The sequence below is a fragment of the Pezoporus wallicus genome, unplaced genomic scaffold, assembly GCF_028554395.1.
Source record: "Pezoporus wallicus isolate ANWC-B61680 ecotype Strahan unplaced genomic scaffold, APGP_CSIRO_Pwel_v1 contig_161, whole genome shotgun sequence".
NCBI classification, from domain to species: domain Eukaryota; kingdom Metazoa; phylum Chordata; class Aves; order Psittaciformes; family Psittacidae; genus Pezoporus; species Pezoporus wallicus.
Genome location: NW_026642654.1, coordinates 4,775,582 through 4,792,652, shown reverse-complemented (window position 1 = coordinate 4,792,652; position 17,071 = coordinate 4,775,582). Strand labels below are relative to the sequence as shown.

At 41.2% G+C, this 17,071-nt stretch overlaps 1 protein-coding gene across 2 annotated transcripts in view; it reads left to right on the top strand.

Moving 5' to 3' along the window:
* The first annotated feature begins 7,417 nt into the window (after positions 1–7,417).
* The window catches only part of LPIN1 (lipin 1), an 80,611-nt gene continuing 70,957 nt past the window's right edge, over positions 7,418–17,071 (top strand). Inside the window, exon 1 of one of the 2 annotated variants that reach the window (XM_057431774.1) lies at positions 7,418–7,568. In XM_057431774.1, the coding sequence (XP_057287757.1) occupies positions 7,512–7,568 (57 nt within the window). In that variant the 5' untranslated portion in view covers positions 7,418–7,511. The remainder of the gene's footprint in view (positions 7,569–17,071) is intronic. The other variant, XM_057431776.1, reaches the window with a different exon arrangement.

The window sequence follows — 17,071 nt, the reverse complement described above, 5'->3', positions numbered from 1 at the left end:
GACTGAGTGAGACTGACCTGCAAGTGGCTTATACATCTAGAACAGTGTTTTCCTTCTGGTTTCTGATTAAATTCTTGTACTGGCTGAGACTTCAAATTGGGACCAATGTACTCAAGACAACATATGAGACTGTTCTGAAACACTCCTAATACACTTTACGGGGATATTTTATTGCCAAGGTGCTTCAAAAGAGAGAGAAATTAGAGTCTACATTTCTGATGAATTCAGGTGAAAATCTGATAACATGTTATAGAACGGCACCAGGCATCAGACTATTTTGTACACTCTAAATGTGAAGTCAGTGATCACAGCCTTTGTTGAGGCTTTTGGAAACACTGTCTGAGCTGCAATATTCCTGTTTGTCTTTATAAAATCAGTGTTAACTTCAAGTAAGTCCGGGTGCAGGAAGGATGAGTGTAGATGTTGTCAGAAGACATCGAATATTTGAGCAGTCTTTTCTTGCTGGATATACCAGTAGGAGGATCATTGATTTGATATCGATGATATTAGGTGGCTGAGTCCATTACAGTACTGGCATTGAAAAGCAGACATCAGTATGACTGTGCCAAAGAGCTAATTTATGTTCATCTATAGGGAAAAGGTAAGTTCTGTAAGTCTGAGAGACTTAGATCACTATTTACAAAGTAACTGCTAGAAATCAGTGTGTTTCTATATTTCATTGTCCTTGTTTCAACAGAGTGAGAATTAAGTTTTGGGAAGGTGACCATTGTCCTGTGTAAATAGTATTATCTATTTTCACCAGTTGATTAGTTAATTTAAACTTTTTTAAAGAATTTAAGCCTAATCCATCCTTTACAAATAAAGTTCATGCTGCATGAACAGCTGTCTTGGTGATGTGCGGGACTACCAAGGACACTTTGGGGAGGGGGCGGAAACAGGAATGGTGTTGGCTGAAAGGAGTTAATATAATTAAGGAATGCTTTGAACTGATCAAGAGAAAATACAGCGCTGCTTAATGACCTGAAGCCTGATGCATCCCCAAAGGTGTAAGAGTTTGTACAAGAACTCAGAACTAAAGATGGTGGGTTGAAATCTTTCCTGTTAACCAAATACTGGAACAACTTATAACAAGTGTCTGTTAACTTCTGTGTTTTAGAACTGAAATTTGCTCTGCAAGTATTTAGACATCCATTTTCTCCAAGAAACTGAAAAAAGTCCTAAAGTATGTAATAAATAAAAATAATTCACATCTTTTCTTAACATCCTCTTTTGCCACAAAGTCTTCAAAACTTTGACAAACTGCAGGTGCTAGTGGGCTGGAACCATCATACTCCTGAGTGTTGTTTCACTGCTAAACTTCTGCTCCATAAGTTACCTACCTACTGTATCCTGTCTACAGAATAGGAGTCTCAGGACCTGGGCTCAGCAGACAGATGTTTATCATGTGCACAAGTGCAATTGTTCTCTGTCATTGAGTATACAGATAATCATTCATATATGGTGAAACTTGCTTGCATTGTCTGATGGAGCACATCCTATTATAAGAGCAGATATGCACTTAGTGCGTGACCAAAATGCAGTTACTTCCCATCATATAACCAGCTATGCACCCCGCATGGTAGAAAAATATGGCATTTTGTTCACAGGATGCCAAAAAACTAACAGTGGACAAGTCAGGGAGAGCCACTCTTCAGAGCTCCATCGAAAAGTTTCTTTGTTCCTGACACAGTTTACAAGCTAAGCTCTCCTAACAGTGCAAGCTTCCAGGGAGAGGGACAATGTAGTGTTTGTGTCCAACTGCGACTCTGAGGTGATATGGTAATATAGACAAATAATAATGAAAATAAAAACAAACTGTTTGGGTGGGGCTGGTATCCTGTGCTGCAACTTCTTTGTGCTGTAGCTGTTTACTCTAGATGCATGTGTAGGGCTGGGAACCCAGGTCCCAGCTCCACCCTCCTCTTGTCTTGCTGCTTGTGGGAGGCTTCCAGTCCCAGTGACCTTTGTGAGAAAATGGCCCAAGCCCATCATGTATGCAAATGGTCTAAATATTTCCTTTCTGACTTTGGATGTAGTAAGAAAATAGAGCTTTCCATCATGGGGATTGATGTCAAAATGTAGTAACAAACAAAATAAAAGGCATTTCCTGCATTCTTTTACAGACTTCTTACAGCTTGTACCTTCTTCTCTAATGCCTTCCATGCTTGCTGATTTAGCCATCCATTATTATCACTGGCAGATAGTAGTTAGCATGCTATGTATTGTGTGCCAGAGTGGGGAGAATTTTGTGATTCAGCTTCTGCAAAAGACAGTATCCAAATATAGAGAAGGTTACTGGGAAGGTGACATTATTTTCCTTCTTACCTTTCTCTCTCCACTATCAAAGCACTCTTCAGAAACACTTAAGCACTAATGCCTGGTATCTAATCATCTGGGCTTTACAGAGGATTTGAACAGTGTAGGATGTAAAGGATTTCCTCCTTCCCTAGCAAGTGCCTCCCATTGTGGTGATAAGGAATGTACATATCTTGGCTCCCACTCTGGATCTAAAAGAAGCTGCTAAATATTGGTTTGGAGGGGGCTGCTTTTTAAAGGCTGTATCTGTGACACTGGTGAAACGTGTCATGCACATAAGAGGAAAGAGGTACAAGTAACAGACAAACAACCCAAAGGAATCATAGAATCATTTGGGTTGAAAGGGACCTACAAAGGTCATCTTGTCCAGCCCCCCTGCAATAAGCAGGGATATTGAGTAGACCACGTTTGCTCAAAGTCCCATCTAGCCTAGCCTTGAACACTGCCAGGGTTGGGGCATTCACCACCTTTCTGGGCAACCTCATTACAAAAAATTTCTTCCCCATGTCCAATCTGAATCCCCCTTCTTTTAGTTTAAAACCATTACCCCTTGTCCTGTCACAACAGGCCTGCTAAAAAGTCTCCCCACATCTTTCTTACAGGCTCCTTTTAAGTACTGAAAGGCTGCAAATAGGGTCAGGGAAGAGGTTTAGGGTTAGGGTGACACAGCTCTAGGAGTTCTGAGTTGACAGTCCAGTTGCTAGCACTGTCCAGTGCTGACATATGGGAGTGATGGGGTTTTTTGATTTAATGGTGAGACTCCTGCTCAGTGAGAAAAAAATGTTTGGAATCAACTGTCATGATTTTAAGAAAGGTTTCGTAAAGGTGCTTCATATGTAAACATGGTTTTGAGTAAAATCCTCAAGAAAATGGAAATGTTTGATTTAGAGTTAAATAGTAATGCAAACAGAAGGAAATTTCTTCACACCTGTTACATGACCAATATGTTGATTATGCACTTAAACTCTGAACATGCTAAGGAGTATTCTGGCACTGTGTGCTACAAGTGCTAAAGAAAATGCTGAGTGGCACTGTTAATAGCACCTTCACAGTTTTCTTTAGAGACAACAGGATTGATAGGAAGGTGAGGTTTTACTTGTTACTACCTATAAGGGACCAGTAACAGTTTGGAGAACAGTCATGGGCTCACAGGGTATTGCAGTACGGCTTAATTCTGCATCGTATGATACCTATGAAGAATGTGCTTTTGCAAACACACAGAACCTGCTTTTTGGTGATGGTGTGACTTTTTTCCTATTGCAACTTAAATTATTCTTGTAAATACTTGTCCTGGGTTCAGCAGTAGCAGTCATGTTTTTTCCTTTGTGTTAGCTGGTGCAGTGCTGCGTTTTGACTTCCAGCCTGAGAACAGTGTTGGTGAAGCCGATGTTTTCAGTTGTTGCTAAGTGATGTTTACACAGCACTGCACCAGCTAACACAAAGGAAAAAACATGACTGCTACTGCTGAACCCAGGACAATACTGTTGGTTTATCAGCCATAAATCTCATAGGTCTGTCCCAGACAAGAATGCACCTGCTTTGGGGCAGGTTGGCAGCACCTGGTACCAGTCTGAAATCCCCTACACAGCTCATGTTGGGCTGGATATGCAGCGTCTTCAATCTTACCTCTATGGGAGATGCAAAACAGGAGAGTTACAACTCAGCAGCTGTAAGGTAGATTTTATTCTTAATATAGTCCTGCTTCAGGTACCAAGGTGCTATAAATTCCTATGGCTGTTTATGAGACAAAAGCCTTTACAAGAAGAAAATAGAGAAGAGCAGTTCCACACATTTTGCCCATGGCAACTGAAGTAATGTGTAAATGCTGAAGCAAGTTAAACTATTTCAGGTGAGCGATGCTGTCCCAGTGCAGTGGAGTTGTGATTGTACTTTAAAATACCTTAAATTCATCTCTAAGTTGAACAATTATTCCATTAAAAATAAGATGACATAACCTTATCAGCTCAGCAAAATAAAGTTCACATGAAGGTTACCGTGAGCAAATATTACTATATTTAAATATTCTGGAATTATCACAATTTTTTTTTTCTCTGTCATGATATAGCACTTATGAACACCGTTTATAAAAAGAAGTTGGCTCCTGTTTACCCTGTGTCATTATTAGGCACTGTTTAAAACTGACATCAAAATTTCTGTTTACACTGCATAGTGACCCCATGAAACTCCTTGCTACAGGATTTCACAGAGGCCATGAGCTAAGCAGGAGTCCAAAGTCTGTTGTGAAGATGATGTGAACCATGAAACTGAGAACGTCTTCTGTGAATTTTGTGTCAGTTCCTGTGTTCCACATGTGTCTTTGATTGAAAACACCAACTGAGGAAGTAGCAGCTTGTAAAATTGTGAAGTCCTGAGAGCTGGGAAAAGGGAAGGGAGTGAGGGAAAAGCAGCTGCTGGGATCATTGGGGAACACGGGGAAGGAGGTGAAGAGACAGAGAGAGGCCTGGCTGTGTGGCATGGCAGCAGAAGAGGTGGGAAGGGGACCAGGCAGTGGGAATGGCAACCCTGAGTAAAGGCTGGAAACCACTGTCCTAATTTATGAAAATTATGGAGAACGTTCTTTTTACATCCTGTTATTCCATTTCTGGATATCTTGATCAGAAGTGTTTGGTGATGGTCATCCTTGGACATAGGATACCAGACTATGAGGTGCATTCATCTAGGAACAACTGTTGTTGGATTCATATATGTTCCACAGAAGAAATGCTCATATTTTTTAGTGCTTCCTGGTGAAAGTTCCTGAAGCTGGACGGTGCAGAATGTCAAAGGCTTCAGAAATACAGTGTGCTGGGAAAGATGCACAGCCACTTCTTAAAGAATTTTATACATAAACATTACACAACATAATACAATGATTTAAACAGTATTTCTGATAGATTGTTATACTTCCCCATCACAGATTGAAAGTAAATTTAACAGAAGAAATGGGTGGGACAGTGGAAAATTACTCCAACAAACAGTGGTTCCTATCTTTTAAGTTCAGTGAATAGACCTTTCAGCAAAAGCAGGAATGCTACTGGAATTCATTAGGTGTGGCATTTCCCTGTTTAGCTGAGATGAGAAGAATTGTATTTAGTTTCCTTCCCCAAAGTTGTTCCAGAAAGAAAATGTGATCTGTCAGATAGTTAATAAATGGGGTTTTGTGCTTGCAGTCTTAATATTTGGTTTACAACAGAAAACGAGTAACTTGAGCATCTTGTTAACTTAAGTGCTCTGCTGCTTTCCCTTGGAAGTGTTAAACCTACACCTTCAGAGTGACTTGGCTATTGGGCCACTTCATATTATGAACTTCTAATGTGAATTGTGAAAAAGTCTCAGTAGGCATAATTTTTTCTGAAAATTAAGTCTCTTCCAGTTGTCTTCCAAGTCAATGTCCTGTGATCCTTTGTCACCCAGTCTGTCAGGGACTGGCACCAGTATGTCAGAGCAGCAGTTTCAGGGGCAGAGCTGGCAGCAAGAGGCTGCATGTTAGGGCAGGAGATGTGGCTAGGGCAGCCCAGCAGACTTCCATAGTCACAGTGAGTGGACTATGACTTCACATAGTCATAGTCCTGTGCAGCAAGCATGGGAATTATACCTTGTTCCCAGTACTCCCAAACCTTAAAGGCAACTAACTCCACGCAGCAGTGAGGCTCCCTCTCAGCTGGGATGTCACAGCTCTTCTTGAGACCCTGGAATAAACTGTTTTAGGAAACTGTTTTAGGCTTTAAAAAGCCCCATATATTGTCATTTGGGATCAGGAGGAGGATGGAGGCAAGTACAGCTAATGCTGATGTTCCTTCTGAAAGCTCTGCCAACCCACAGTCTATGTGACTGTGATATACTGATCCTCAAGCTGACAATGGCTGGTGGGCTGCCAGCTACCAGAGAGGGCTATATCGCTTTTCAGTCCTCCCTGTCTTTACAGATAGAGCTCAGGTTAGTGACACAGCGAGGAGAGACCATGCACTGGCAACAGGAAATTTCTGTACTAATTTCCAAAAGTATTTCCAAAGTTTTATTTTTCCATTGCTTTTTTATTTTCTTACCTACTGAATCTGCATATATCTTAAGGTTAAATATCAAACCTAGTTGGCCATAATTGATCATTTGATAATCACTATCAGCTCACAGCTAACGCTAAGACTCCTGCAGCAGTGTGCTATAAATAGGCCATTTTGTTACATAACTCAGTGGAAAAATTTAGACGCCTTTACCCAAAGTCAGAGATGTATCAGAAGGGTTTAGGGTTTTTGATAGCAATTTTATTTCACCAGCTACTGGAGCCAGATGCCTTATAAGCAGAGGAATAATAAGTAATAAAATTAAACTAAAGGTGGTGAATTTGAAAGCATATCATAGCTGTGAATTAGTGGTCAGTTCAGTCACAAAGCCTCCTCTAGGCCTGACCTTGGGGACAAAGCTGCCGTTCTTGTCAGCTGCCAAAAGTGATTTCAAGCTGCTGGACTTGGCAGCCCCCTCTTACAGAGCCAGAGGTCTCACAGATATCAAGGCAAGTTTGTCTGAAGTCATGTAGGGTGAGGTCTATAATAACTGGATCCTGCACTCTGGTACCAAACCAAACAGAAACAGAAAAGCAAAAAGGACAAATGGAAAAGAAAACATCCCTCTTCCAAACTTGATTGCACAGAACAGAAAAGCTGTTCCGCCTGCATATGCATGTTACAGTTGTACAGTTGTGCAGCTGTACAGAAAAGCAGAACTAGATTTTGACATTAAGAAGTTGTCTTGAAAACAAAATAAACCATTAAATGCCATACAAAACATGATTAATGATGGTAATAAAATCATGGCACTGAAAATTCCTTATATTCTATTCACAGAATTTATAATTCGGCAAATTGTCCTACCCTAAAATTTCATACGAAAGTAAGGATTCTGACCGTTTGGAAGTGAAATTGTGTTTTCCAGGCTCTAATTGTTCACTGAACCTTATAATTTCATTAGAATACTTGAGGAGTCAGTTGCCAGGAAAGTGTGCTCTGGTTTCCTGAGCTCAGGTTTCTTGCCGTGACTGTGCTTCCAAGAACTTCAGCAGGTAAAATTAGCAGGCAAACACGATCACTGGAGCTTCGTTGTCAACAGTTAAAACTTGAAGGAGCATTTTTGTATATGGCTGAAACCAAGAGTGGTTTCAGTAGAACCTACAAAGAACAGGGAAAAATTATCAGCTCAGGATGTCATCTGAGGAGGAAGACCAGCCAGAGACCCCCATTGGCTCCCCTTGGTCTTGGGTAAGAGATTAAGCCCTAAGGCTGCATAAATAGCACAGTTCTAGAAAAAACGTAACAAGCTATGTCGTGGAGCCTAGATAGAGCTGAGCCTCATCAGGTTTTCTACTCTCCTGTTGAAGTTTGTGTTTTATTAATGGTTAGATTGTCTGTTCTAGTTCTAACTGTGGACATTAAAAAAAAAAATGGGAAGGGGAAAACCATCTTTTGCTTCTGTTGTGTAATTTGGGTGCTGCAAGAAAACCTGGCTGATGCTTTGCTGTCTCATTGGCTGTGTAAAGCAGCACTGTTGAAAGATAACTTCTAGGTATAATGGAGGGAAAATGATGTAAAATAAATGTAAATGAAGTAGCGTAAATGTTTTCTCTGGAGTTCTGCATTACAATAAAAGACAGCGAGAACCCTATTCCAAATTACAGAAATGTCTTGCCCTCATTTCTTTAGTAAGATAATGAAAGACAGTCTGCACTGATGGTCCACTGACAGTAGCTGCATGGTCCTGTGTTTTAAGATCTTTATGATCTTAAGATACTTAATGCTGCTAGAGAGGATGTGGGCCAGTCAGGTTTTCTGATGGAAAAAGAAAAGGCACTCGCTCAGAAAGGTTTCTAAGTATTTGTGGTCAGGCATGAATGTGTGTGTAGGTGTTGAACTGATATTTCCTGTAGGTACCCATGGAGTTATCAGAGACAGTTGCATTTTGAAGATAAAAGACATAGAATAAATTGGTTTAGCTGATGATAGGAATGTGGACTTAAAATTCTCATCATTAGAGGAACACGCAGGGAGGATGAAAAGGAGTGCCAGTTGTTCTCACCATCAGGACACAGGTTTCCTGACAGGCAACAATATCCCTGTGTTGGTGAATATCTATTTTTTGATGAGTAGGAAGATAATTTATAGATGTTGATTTCTTAATCAAATGTAAGTGGCAACTTTTATTTCCACTGAAAATCCCCTACAGACTGAGCAGAATGGAGGCTGCGTGTGAAGAGATATGTACTGAATAGGTAGCTGATGGTTAGAGTGCTAAGGAACATCTAAACTACATACAATATAACTCAAATTCTTGATTATTAACAGAGAAGATGGGGATGTATTAAAAACAAACAAACAAAAAAACACAAAAAAAAAACCCTTCTAAGGTCAGAGGATTTCTGGCTATCAGTTTTATTAAAAGTCAAGATGTCCTACACAATATTTTGACTATTACAGTTGTATGATGTGTACTTCAGCTTAAGTTTCTCTCTGTGAATTTCCTTCACATGTAACACTTCTAAACTGTCAAGGGAAAGTATGGATCTCGGTGTTCCATGGAACAATCTGTTCTGCAACAAATGTGTAAGTTTCATTACAAGATAACTAAACAGTATTAATTCAGCATAAGAAGCATATTGGATTTCTGATAGAAATAGATGTACTAAAGATGACTTGATACAGTTGCTATTGGCCTTCAGGAGCTGCTGACTGTGCTTCTGCTAAGGACTTCAGAAATAAAGCACCATTTGCCTCCATAGATTTTCTGAAGTGCTTCTGCATGTCTGTACATTGTAAAGCGCAGAGAAAATTGTGGTCCTGGGAGAGGATGACCAAATACATATATTAGACAGTATTAAAAGCTCATAATAGAGAGCTCCTTGGATAAACGATTCCCTAGGTACACAGAGATAAACAGAAGAGCTCTGGGCTTTGAAATGTAGCATGTAATTAAAAAAATTATATACTTCCAGAAAAAAAGAATTTGTTTTTTTAAGCATCTAGACTTCAAAACACCCTCTGATTTACCATGATATTGCAAGAGGACCACACAAATATGATTTCATGTAGACATTTTCTTTCCCTAAGGATATAAATGAGATTATACATTTCCATCCCTTTCAAAGTAGGAATAAATAAAAAATAACAAATAAATTATGCACCACTGAGAGAACACTGGTGGCAATGGTGCTACTAGAACTTAAAGACAAGTGCCCTTAGACTTGAAACAGAAAGATTCTTAGGAAGACAGCTTTACAGTAACTCCACAAATTAAGCAGCAAGAAAAAAAATACCTTAAGAACCTTCATAACTTAAGAACTAAAAGAAAGTCCAGTTTCTTGTCCACTTTTGACCAGTCATTGGCAAAGCGATGGCATATGAATTCTGTCATGGAGGACACAGAAGAAGGCTCTTTATTCCAGTGATTAGTCAGTTTGGATTCCAGCTTTTTGACTGTTTTCCCAGTTTAGCTGTATGTTTTTGTTTTACAGAATGCCCGCGTTCTCTTTCTTTTATTTGGGTTGTTCAGTCTGGAGAAGAGAAGGCTCAGGGGGGACCTTATTGCCCTCTACAACTACCTGAAAGGAGCTTGTAGTGAGGTGGGGTTTGGTCTCTTTTCCCAAGTAACAAGCAATACGACAAGAGGTAATGGCCTCAAGATGTGTCAGGGGAGGTTTAGATTGACTGTTACGTTACAATTTCTTCACTGAGAAGGTGCTCAGGCATTGGAACAGGCTGCTCAGGGCAGTGGTGGAATCACCACCCCTGGAAAGTTTCAAAACCTGTGTAGATGAGGCACTTAGTGATATGGTTTAGGGGTGGACTTGGCAATTCTGCGCTCTTGATGATCTTAAGGGCCTTTTCCAGCCTAGCTGATTCTGTGATTCTATGATTCTATGGTTCTATGTGCTTGAAATCCCTGTGCTCTGGGTTCGGCAGCTGTCTTGCCAGTGAGAGATAGTGTGAGGCTGCTCAGCAGGAGCCGCATCAGGCTGTATGGTTGCTGGTTTGCATGGAGAGCCACCAGCTGGAGTGGAGGGGTTCAAGGGTGGCTGTGCAACTTCCCTTCCAAACAAATCTTGCCCAAAACAGCCTCTGTTGCGCCATGCGTGGAGAACATTTATGCTCCCTCAGCCTAGGGCAAACAGCAATTGTACTCAGCAGGGTGATGGAACTATTGGGTGCAGACACCGTGCCTGGCTTGACTTGTCCCCTCCTATTCTTGGTCATTGCTGCCTGCCTGCTGTGTCCTTCCAGCAGCCCCATTAGTCAAGCCGTGGGAGGACTTTCTAAGTGACACTTTGTAGAGGGCATTGAAAACCACTAACATATTTAGCAAAAAAAAATACCCAGCCCACAATGGAGAAAAGAGACTATACTAATACATCTCCAAGCTCTCCATATGGTAGCTTTTCTTTCAATAAGAGATTGCTTCTTTTTTTTACCCTAGAACTAACGAAATACAGTGTGCTGTGTATCTTAGCTAACAGGTGCCGTCAACACTGTTCACACTGAATTACAGAAACTACTAGGACAGACACTGAAAGAACTCAGCCATCCTCATTATCATCAAATTTTAGAGCAGGACTGGGCCTGTCGAAGCATAGCAGGCACAAGTAGATCTATGCAAATTCCTGAATCAAATACAAACTTCCCAAATGGCCCAAGGCAAAACTCAGTTTTTATTTTACAATGTTTCTGCTTATTATTCTGCTCTGAGATCCCAGCTCAAGACCTTCATGTTTAGAGGAATTTCTGCAAATTCCACCTGTTCCATGAGGGCTGAGCATCTGTGAAAATCCCCCCTGACCTGCTTGTACTGGGTACCCAAAGTAAATGGGCACACTTGAAACTTCATTTCACTGCTCCCCACAACTTCTTTAGGTTAATTTAACCTGAAGTTTATATCATATTTTGAGATCCTCTGGGAGATGCCACTTGGAAATTAAAAGATGCAATTAAGTTGCCATCTGCTGCCAGTGCCACAGCTGCAGTTGATGCTGCCATAGGAGAGGGATTTGATGGCTTCTCAGGGACAAGTTTCTATCAATCTCTGTCCAGTCCCAGGACAAACCACTGGGTCATTGATAAAACACTGTCATTTCTCCAGGGCTCCTGGATTTACCAAATTCCACTGGGGGTAACAATTATATTAGCATTGGTTTCTTTGGAAAGCTAAAAACATCTGACTGTCTCTCATTGTGAAACTTCTACTGCAAGAAAGTGTTATCCTGTGTAAATCTGAAAAAGCAGGCTAGGGACAGATGCTGTGCCAGCTCAGACCAGCTGGGGATCAGAGCCCATTTACCTGTGTCTGTGGTCACCTCTTTGCTGCACTTTACAGCAAGGATGTCCCCAGCTACTCTGACAGCAAGACTGTTCCCAGCTGTCCCCACAGACAGAAATGGTCTGAGCTCTAGGATTGTCCCACTGAAGGATCTCTCACATGGGGCCTGATTTCACCCCTGGCTTTCCAACTTGCAGCTGATCTGTACCACTTCAGAAACAAGGATTCAACTACTCCCCTATGGACAGGGTCCATGGTGCGTGCTCTTGTTCTGTTTTATTTTGGTGGGCCTTCTTGTAACCATCTGCTGAGCATAACTCAGGCTTTTCAGGGGTAGGAGCTTCTTTCCCCCAGTGGCCCTATCCTGCCATGCACAGCAGGTCATCAGCTGCAGCCCGGGGAGCAGCAGGTGCTGCTTTCGTTGTAGCCCCTTGCTCTCATTTCAGAGGACTGACACTTCAGCGATGAAGGGTGTTTTTGCAAGGATAAATAAGTCTCAAAGGTATTCACTCCAGATCTACTTTCCTTTAGCATCAGGCATGTGTAATGCCTTCCCACCCACTAAAAACCAAACAGTAAATTGAACCCAGACCCTTCTCTGTGGCTCGCTGGAGCTCCCAGAGCTATGTGGGGAGCTGACTGGAGATCCAAGTCCTTTTGCATTTATTTAGAGCAGATTGCTGTAGGTCAGCAATCCTGTTTCTGGAGATCAGGTCTCAGAGAGTCTGCCCTGTCTTTATATAGATTTTGAAGTTCAGCTTGGTTCATGAGGACAAGAGGCTGTGAGGACAGTAAGTAGTAGGCAAATAGTGTCAAGGCTATCAGCTGCTTTGCACCCCAGTTCCTGTCACCTACAGTCTTTGCATGATAACCTTTCTTTGCGCGATGAGTAATGCTTTGATAACACTTATTTATCTTATGCTGCCATAAATGTGAACAGTGTTAACTCCCTATTTCCAACTCTCATACTCCTTGTAGTGGCCTATGACAGCTAATTCTCACCTGGAGCAGGAGTTTGCACCACATCAAGGCCACAGCCTAAGGACTGGTCAGCCCAGGGGCGAGCTTCAGCAGCTAAGCAAAACTTACACTGAGATCTGAGCTGCAAGTGCAAAACACTCCTAAAAGTGGAGCACATAAGAAGAACCCACTCCAAAAAGGCAGAAAGCACAAACAGATCTCCAAGAACCAAGGCTGCCTTAAAATTCGAGATTTTTGAAAACAGTGGTACATATTTGTTTCCTGATCCCCACTTTTCAGACATCTGCATTAAAAAAATTATCAAGCTGTTACCAGTGATGGGAAAAGTTAAAACCTTTTTCCCACTTAAAGTTCCCTGTCTGGGAGATAAGAAAAACTTCCTGAAAAGCAGCAGAAGTCTGGCACTTACATAAGAAGCTTGTACTCCAAATCAACAAGCAGACGGGGGCTAGGGGGTCATCAGCTGAGCATTTCCCACTGCCATCACACAGGCCATGGATGCCATAATGGGGTGTGCACAAAAAGAGACCATTGTGTTATCAGCCCAGAATATACACCCAATGGCACAATGAGCACAAGCTGTGCAAATCATTGGAGAAGAGCATTCATGGTAAAACAGTTCAGGAAATGCTGTCTCCTGCTTTAATCAAAATTATATATATGGGGAAGAATGTTTAGGAAATAGGAGCAAATGGTCTTGTAGATATCATTGCTCTTACAGATCTAGAAATAATTAAGAAATTGCAAATAGCTGAATATATTAAGGTCTAGAGATGGACATGGAATTTACTGTGGGAGCAGAAGTCAAAGCTGGCTTGCTTGTGAAATAACAAAGCAGGGAGAAATGCATGTTTAAGGCAAAGCCTTGTATATGTCCATCCTGACAAGGCATGCTGCCTTACAGCTTAAGTCCTCCTGCTCCCAGTTTAAATTCACTATACAATAGAACCAAAGCTCATCCGACATGGGACTGGAAATGAGGCAGGAGAAGTGACCCCACGATCATGCTCAGAATTAATTTTCTCCCTTTTGGTACCACCAACCTTGAGCTCTCTGTATGCCTGTGCCACTGGCCATCATTGCTGTATTAGGATGGCTTCCCTACAAAACTGACAGCAGAGGAGAGTCTCTGGTCAGCTTTTCAGAGCCTCCTTCATCGTGTCCAGTGGGAGCCTGAGGCCCTGCTTTACTGGCAATAAATTTATGTGCTTGTGCATGAACTTCATTTAGGTTTCAGCAATTTAGATTCTGTGGGACTGCCATGGCACTCAGGGGCAGGAGTCAAAAGCCTGTTTATCCCTTAGTAGTATAACTTAGAAGTTATAGCTCTTTAAATCTTCAGCAAGTGGCAAGTTGTGATTTTTATCTTTACAGTCTCTCAGGAAGCTCATCATCAAAACCACAGACCACAGCACAAAAAAGCAATCATTTACCACAGCAGGCACTCTATTAAAAGCACTGTTACCTGGTAATAGGCATGCCCATTCACAATAAATTCTCCATCCTCCCTTCAGAAAGGCCAAGCAGAAAATGCTTGATAGACTTATGTGATTTCTATATTTTCTTGCTCTCTCTTCCTTTTTTTCAGTTTTGTCTTACGAATTTTGCAAAGGCCTTTGTCTGATCTTAGAATCATGGAATCATAGAATAGTTAGGGTTGTGAATGACGGTAAGATCATTGAGTTCCAACCCCCCTCCTATGGGTAGGGACACCTCACACTAAACCATGTCACCCAAGGCTCTGTTCAACCTGGCCTTGGACAATGCCAGGGATGGAGCATTCACAACTTCCTTGGGCAACCCATTCCAGTGCCTCTTGAAGTAATGCTGGTTTGGGGGCATCACTGCTGAAATGAACTGCTATAATGGATGAGCAAATTGTCCCCAACAGAGATGGGGAATGTAAGGGGCCAAGGGATTGTATGGCTGCTCCCAAGCAAGAGAGGCCATGAAGCAGTCCTCTTTCATGAGGAAGCAGTCCTCTTTCATGAGGAAGCACCCCCCCTTTCATGAGGTCCGGAGCAAACAAGAAAAAAACACAAAGAGGCTGAACATTGGCAGCCAATCTAAAAAAAATCTTTTTATTCAGACACACTCTCCCTCTGAATTCAATTGTATCAATCATCTAAGGTTGACCCTTTGAAGGAATAAGATGTTGCAGGGTTAGTCTAGAAAACAATGTGTGTACAAACGCTGCTTTTCTTTGCAGCTGTTGAGCTAAGATACCTGATCCGTGGATCAGGTGAATAGTTTTAATATATTCTTCTTTCAAATGCAGAGCCAGTATTGTGTCTGCATAGCCACAAAGACAGAAAATATGTTCTTTTTCATTCTAACCTACTCCCATAGTTGTTTCAATTCACTGATTTATTAATATTACTGTCTTTCAGGCCAAAATAACCACATTGCAGAAATCTGTAATATGGAAAAAAAAAAATTAGTGAGAATAGCTGTTTCATGAAGATAATTTGCTAGAATATCCTAAAATGAAATAAATGAATTTTCAAGAGGGAGCTGCAAGTCCCAGTTGTTCTCCTTTCTGCTTTTGCAGTTGCGTTGCTGCCAAAACTTTTAAAGTTGAGGATTTCTAAACCAAAAGTGACCTCCAGTGGTCACACACGTTATTTATGGCTGATTCCTGGTATTTCTCTTCCTCTTGTTAGAAATGAGGCAATGTGATAATTAACAGCTTGCAGTAAGCATGGTCAATTAAACTGGATGTATCCCCTGAAAAAAAAAGGTCAGTTAATCTGGATGTAAGCTTTCATCCAGCTATTTTGTATACCTACTCACCAGTATGAAAATTTTCCATTTACTTACTTTTACATTGATGTTTTACATCTCAGGAGAGTTTTATCTGTATTCTGCTGGGGTATGCTGCACCATCCTCTTTGCTCACCCTCTGCACATAGTACAGCTTTGATGCTAACACCTTCCATATAGCAATCTGCTACAGGATGGAGATGACCTTTTAAAAAGTAAATAATATGTCATCAAGCATCTCAAGGTAAATTTTAACTTACACAAGCAATTATGAGTTCTGCATAGTTTTACTAATAAAATCATTAATTTTCCTTTAAAAATTGGAAATCATGATTGATTGCCCTATCTTTTCCTAAGTATTTTAAGCTCTTGTGGACTCATGATTTCTTGGACACTTGACGACAGAGAAATATGAGGCAGAGGTTAAGTCAGGGCTTTGTGGGATCTCCATCCCAGTAAATATTCCAGAGACATGTCTAGAGTTCAGGGATCTCCTTTCATCGTAAATGTCTGAGCATTTCCACTCTGCTTTTGCTTTGAGTTTTTTGAGTTAAACACATCTTCAGTGGTGTCCTGGTTTCGGCAGGGATAGAGTTAGTTTTCTTCCTAGTATCTGGTACAGTGCTGTGTTATTTTGGATGTAGGATGAGAATAATGTTGATAACACACTGATGTTTTGGTTGTTGCTAAACAGTGTTTTTACTAAGTGAAGGGCTTTTCAGCTTCTCATGCCTTGCCAGCCAGAAGGCTAGGAAGGCACAAAAAACTGGAAGGCAATACAGTCAGGACAGCTGACCCCAGCTGACCCTGGGGATATTCCATACCACATGGTGTCATGCTATATATAAAACTGGGGAAAAAGATGGCTGGGGGCCACTGCTGAGGAACAGGCTGAGCATTGGTCAGTGAGCGGTGAGCAGTTGCATTGCGCATCACTTCTTCTGTATATTCTAATAATTCTGTTATCATTATTATTATTAATTTATTCATTTTCTGTCCTATTAAACTGTCTTTATCTCAACCCACCAGTTTTTGCACTTTTTCTCTTCCGATCCTCTCCCCCATCACACTGAAGGGGGCAGAGTGAGCCAGCGACTCTGTGGTACTGAGTTGCCAGCTGGGTTTAAATGACAGCAGTCCTTTTTGGAGCACGACGGGTTGAGCTAATGACAGACCAAATTTGTTATAAGCATTCATTACATTAGTTTAATAGTCGCTGCTTACAATGTTGATTTATTTGCTCTCAGAGCTGGCACCGCTTGTTCTCAGGTTTGCATTGTGTACCACCACTTGCAGTATGTGTTCCCTGTTGTGCTGCTTATCGCCCATGGGAAACAGGCTAAGGTTATCATGTTGTACTTTGTAACACTGGGACTTATGATATGATAGAATTCCTGGTCATGAAAGTAATCTGGTATTTGTACTCAGCACTGCCATCATCTCTGTACTTTGGGAGCCATCTATTGGAAACTATTAATAATTATACCTTTCACCTTTTGGAGACCCAATCCATGGGGGAGACACCCCCTTTCATCTTCCCATTCTTCCAGGCTAATTACAATAGCTCTTTAGAATTCTGGATATCCTTGGGATGTTCAAACCAGTATGTTCCTATTGCTATGTCTTCTGAATGTGTTCCAGGTCTTGTTTAAGGTTAAACAACTATTTAAGAATAGTACCCAGAGTTCTGCACTGAGGTTAGATAGTTAGGAGTGGC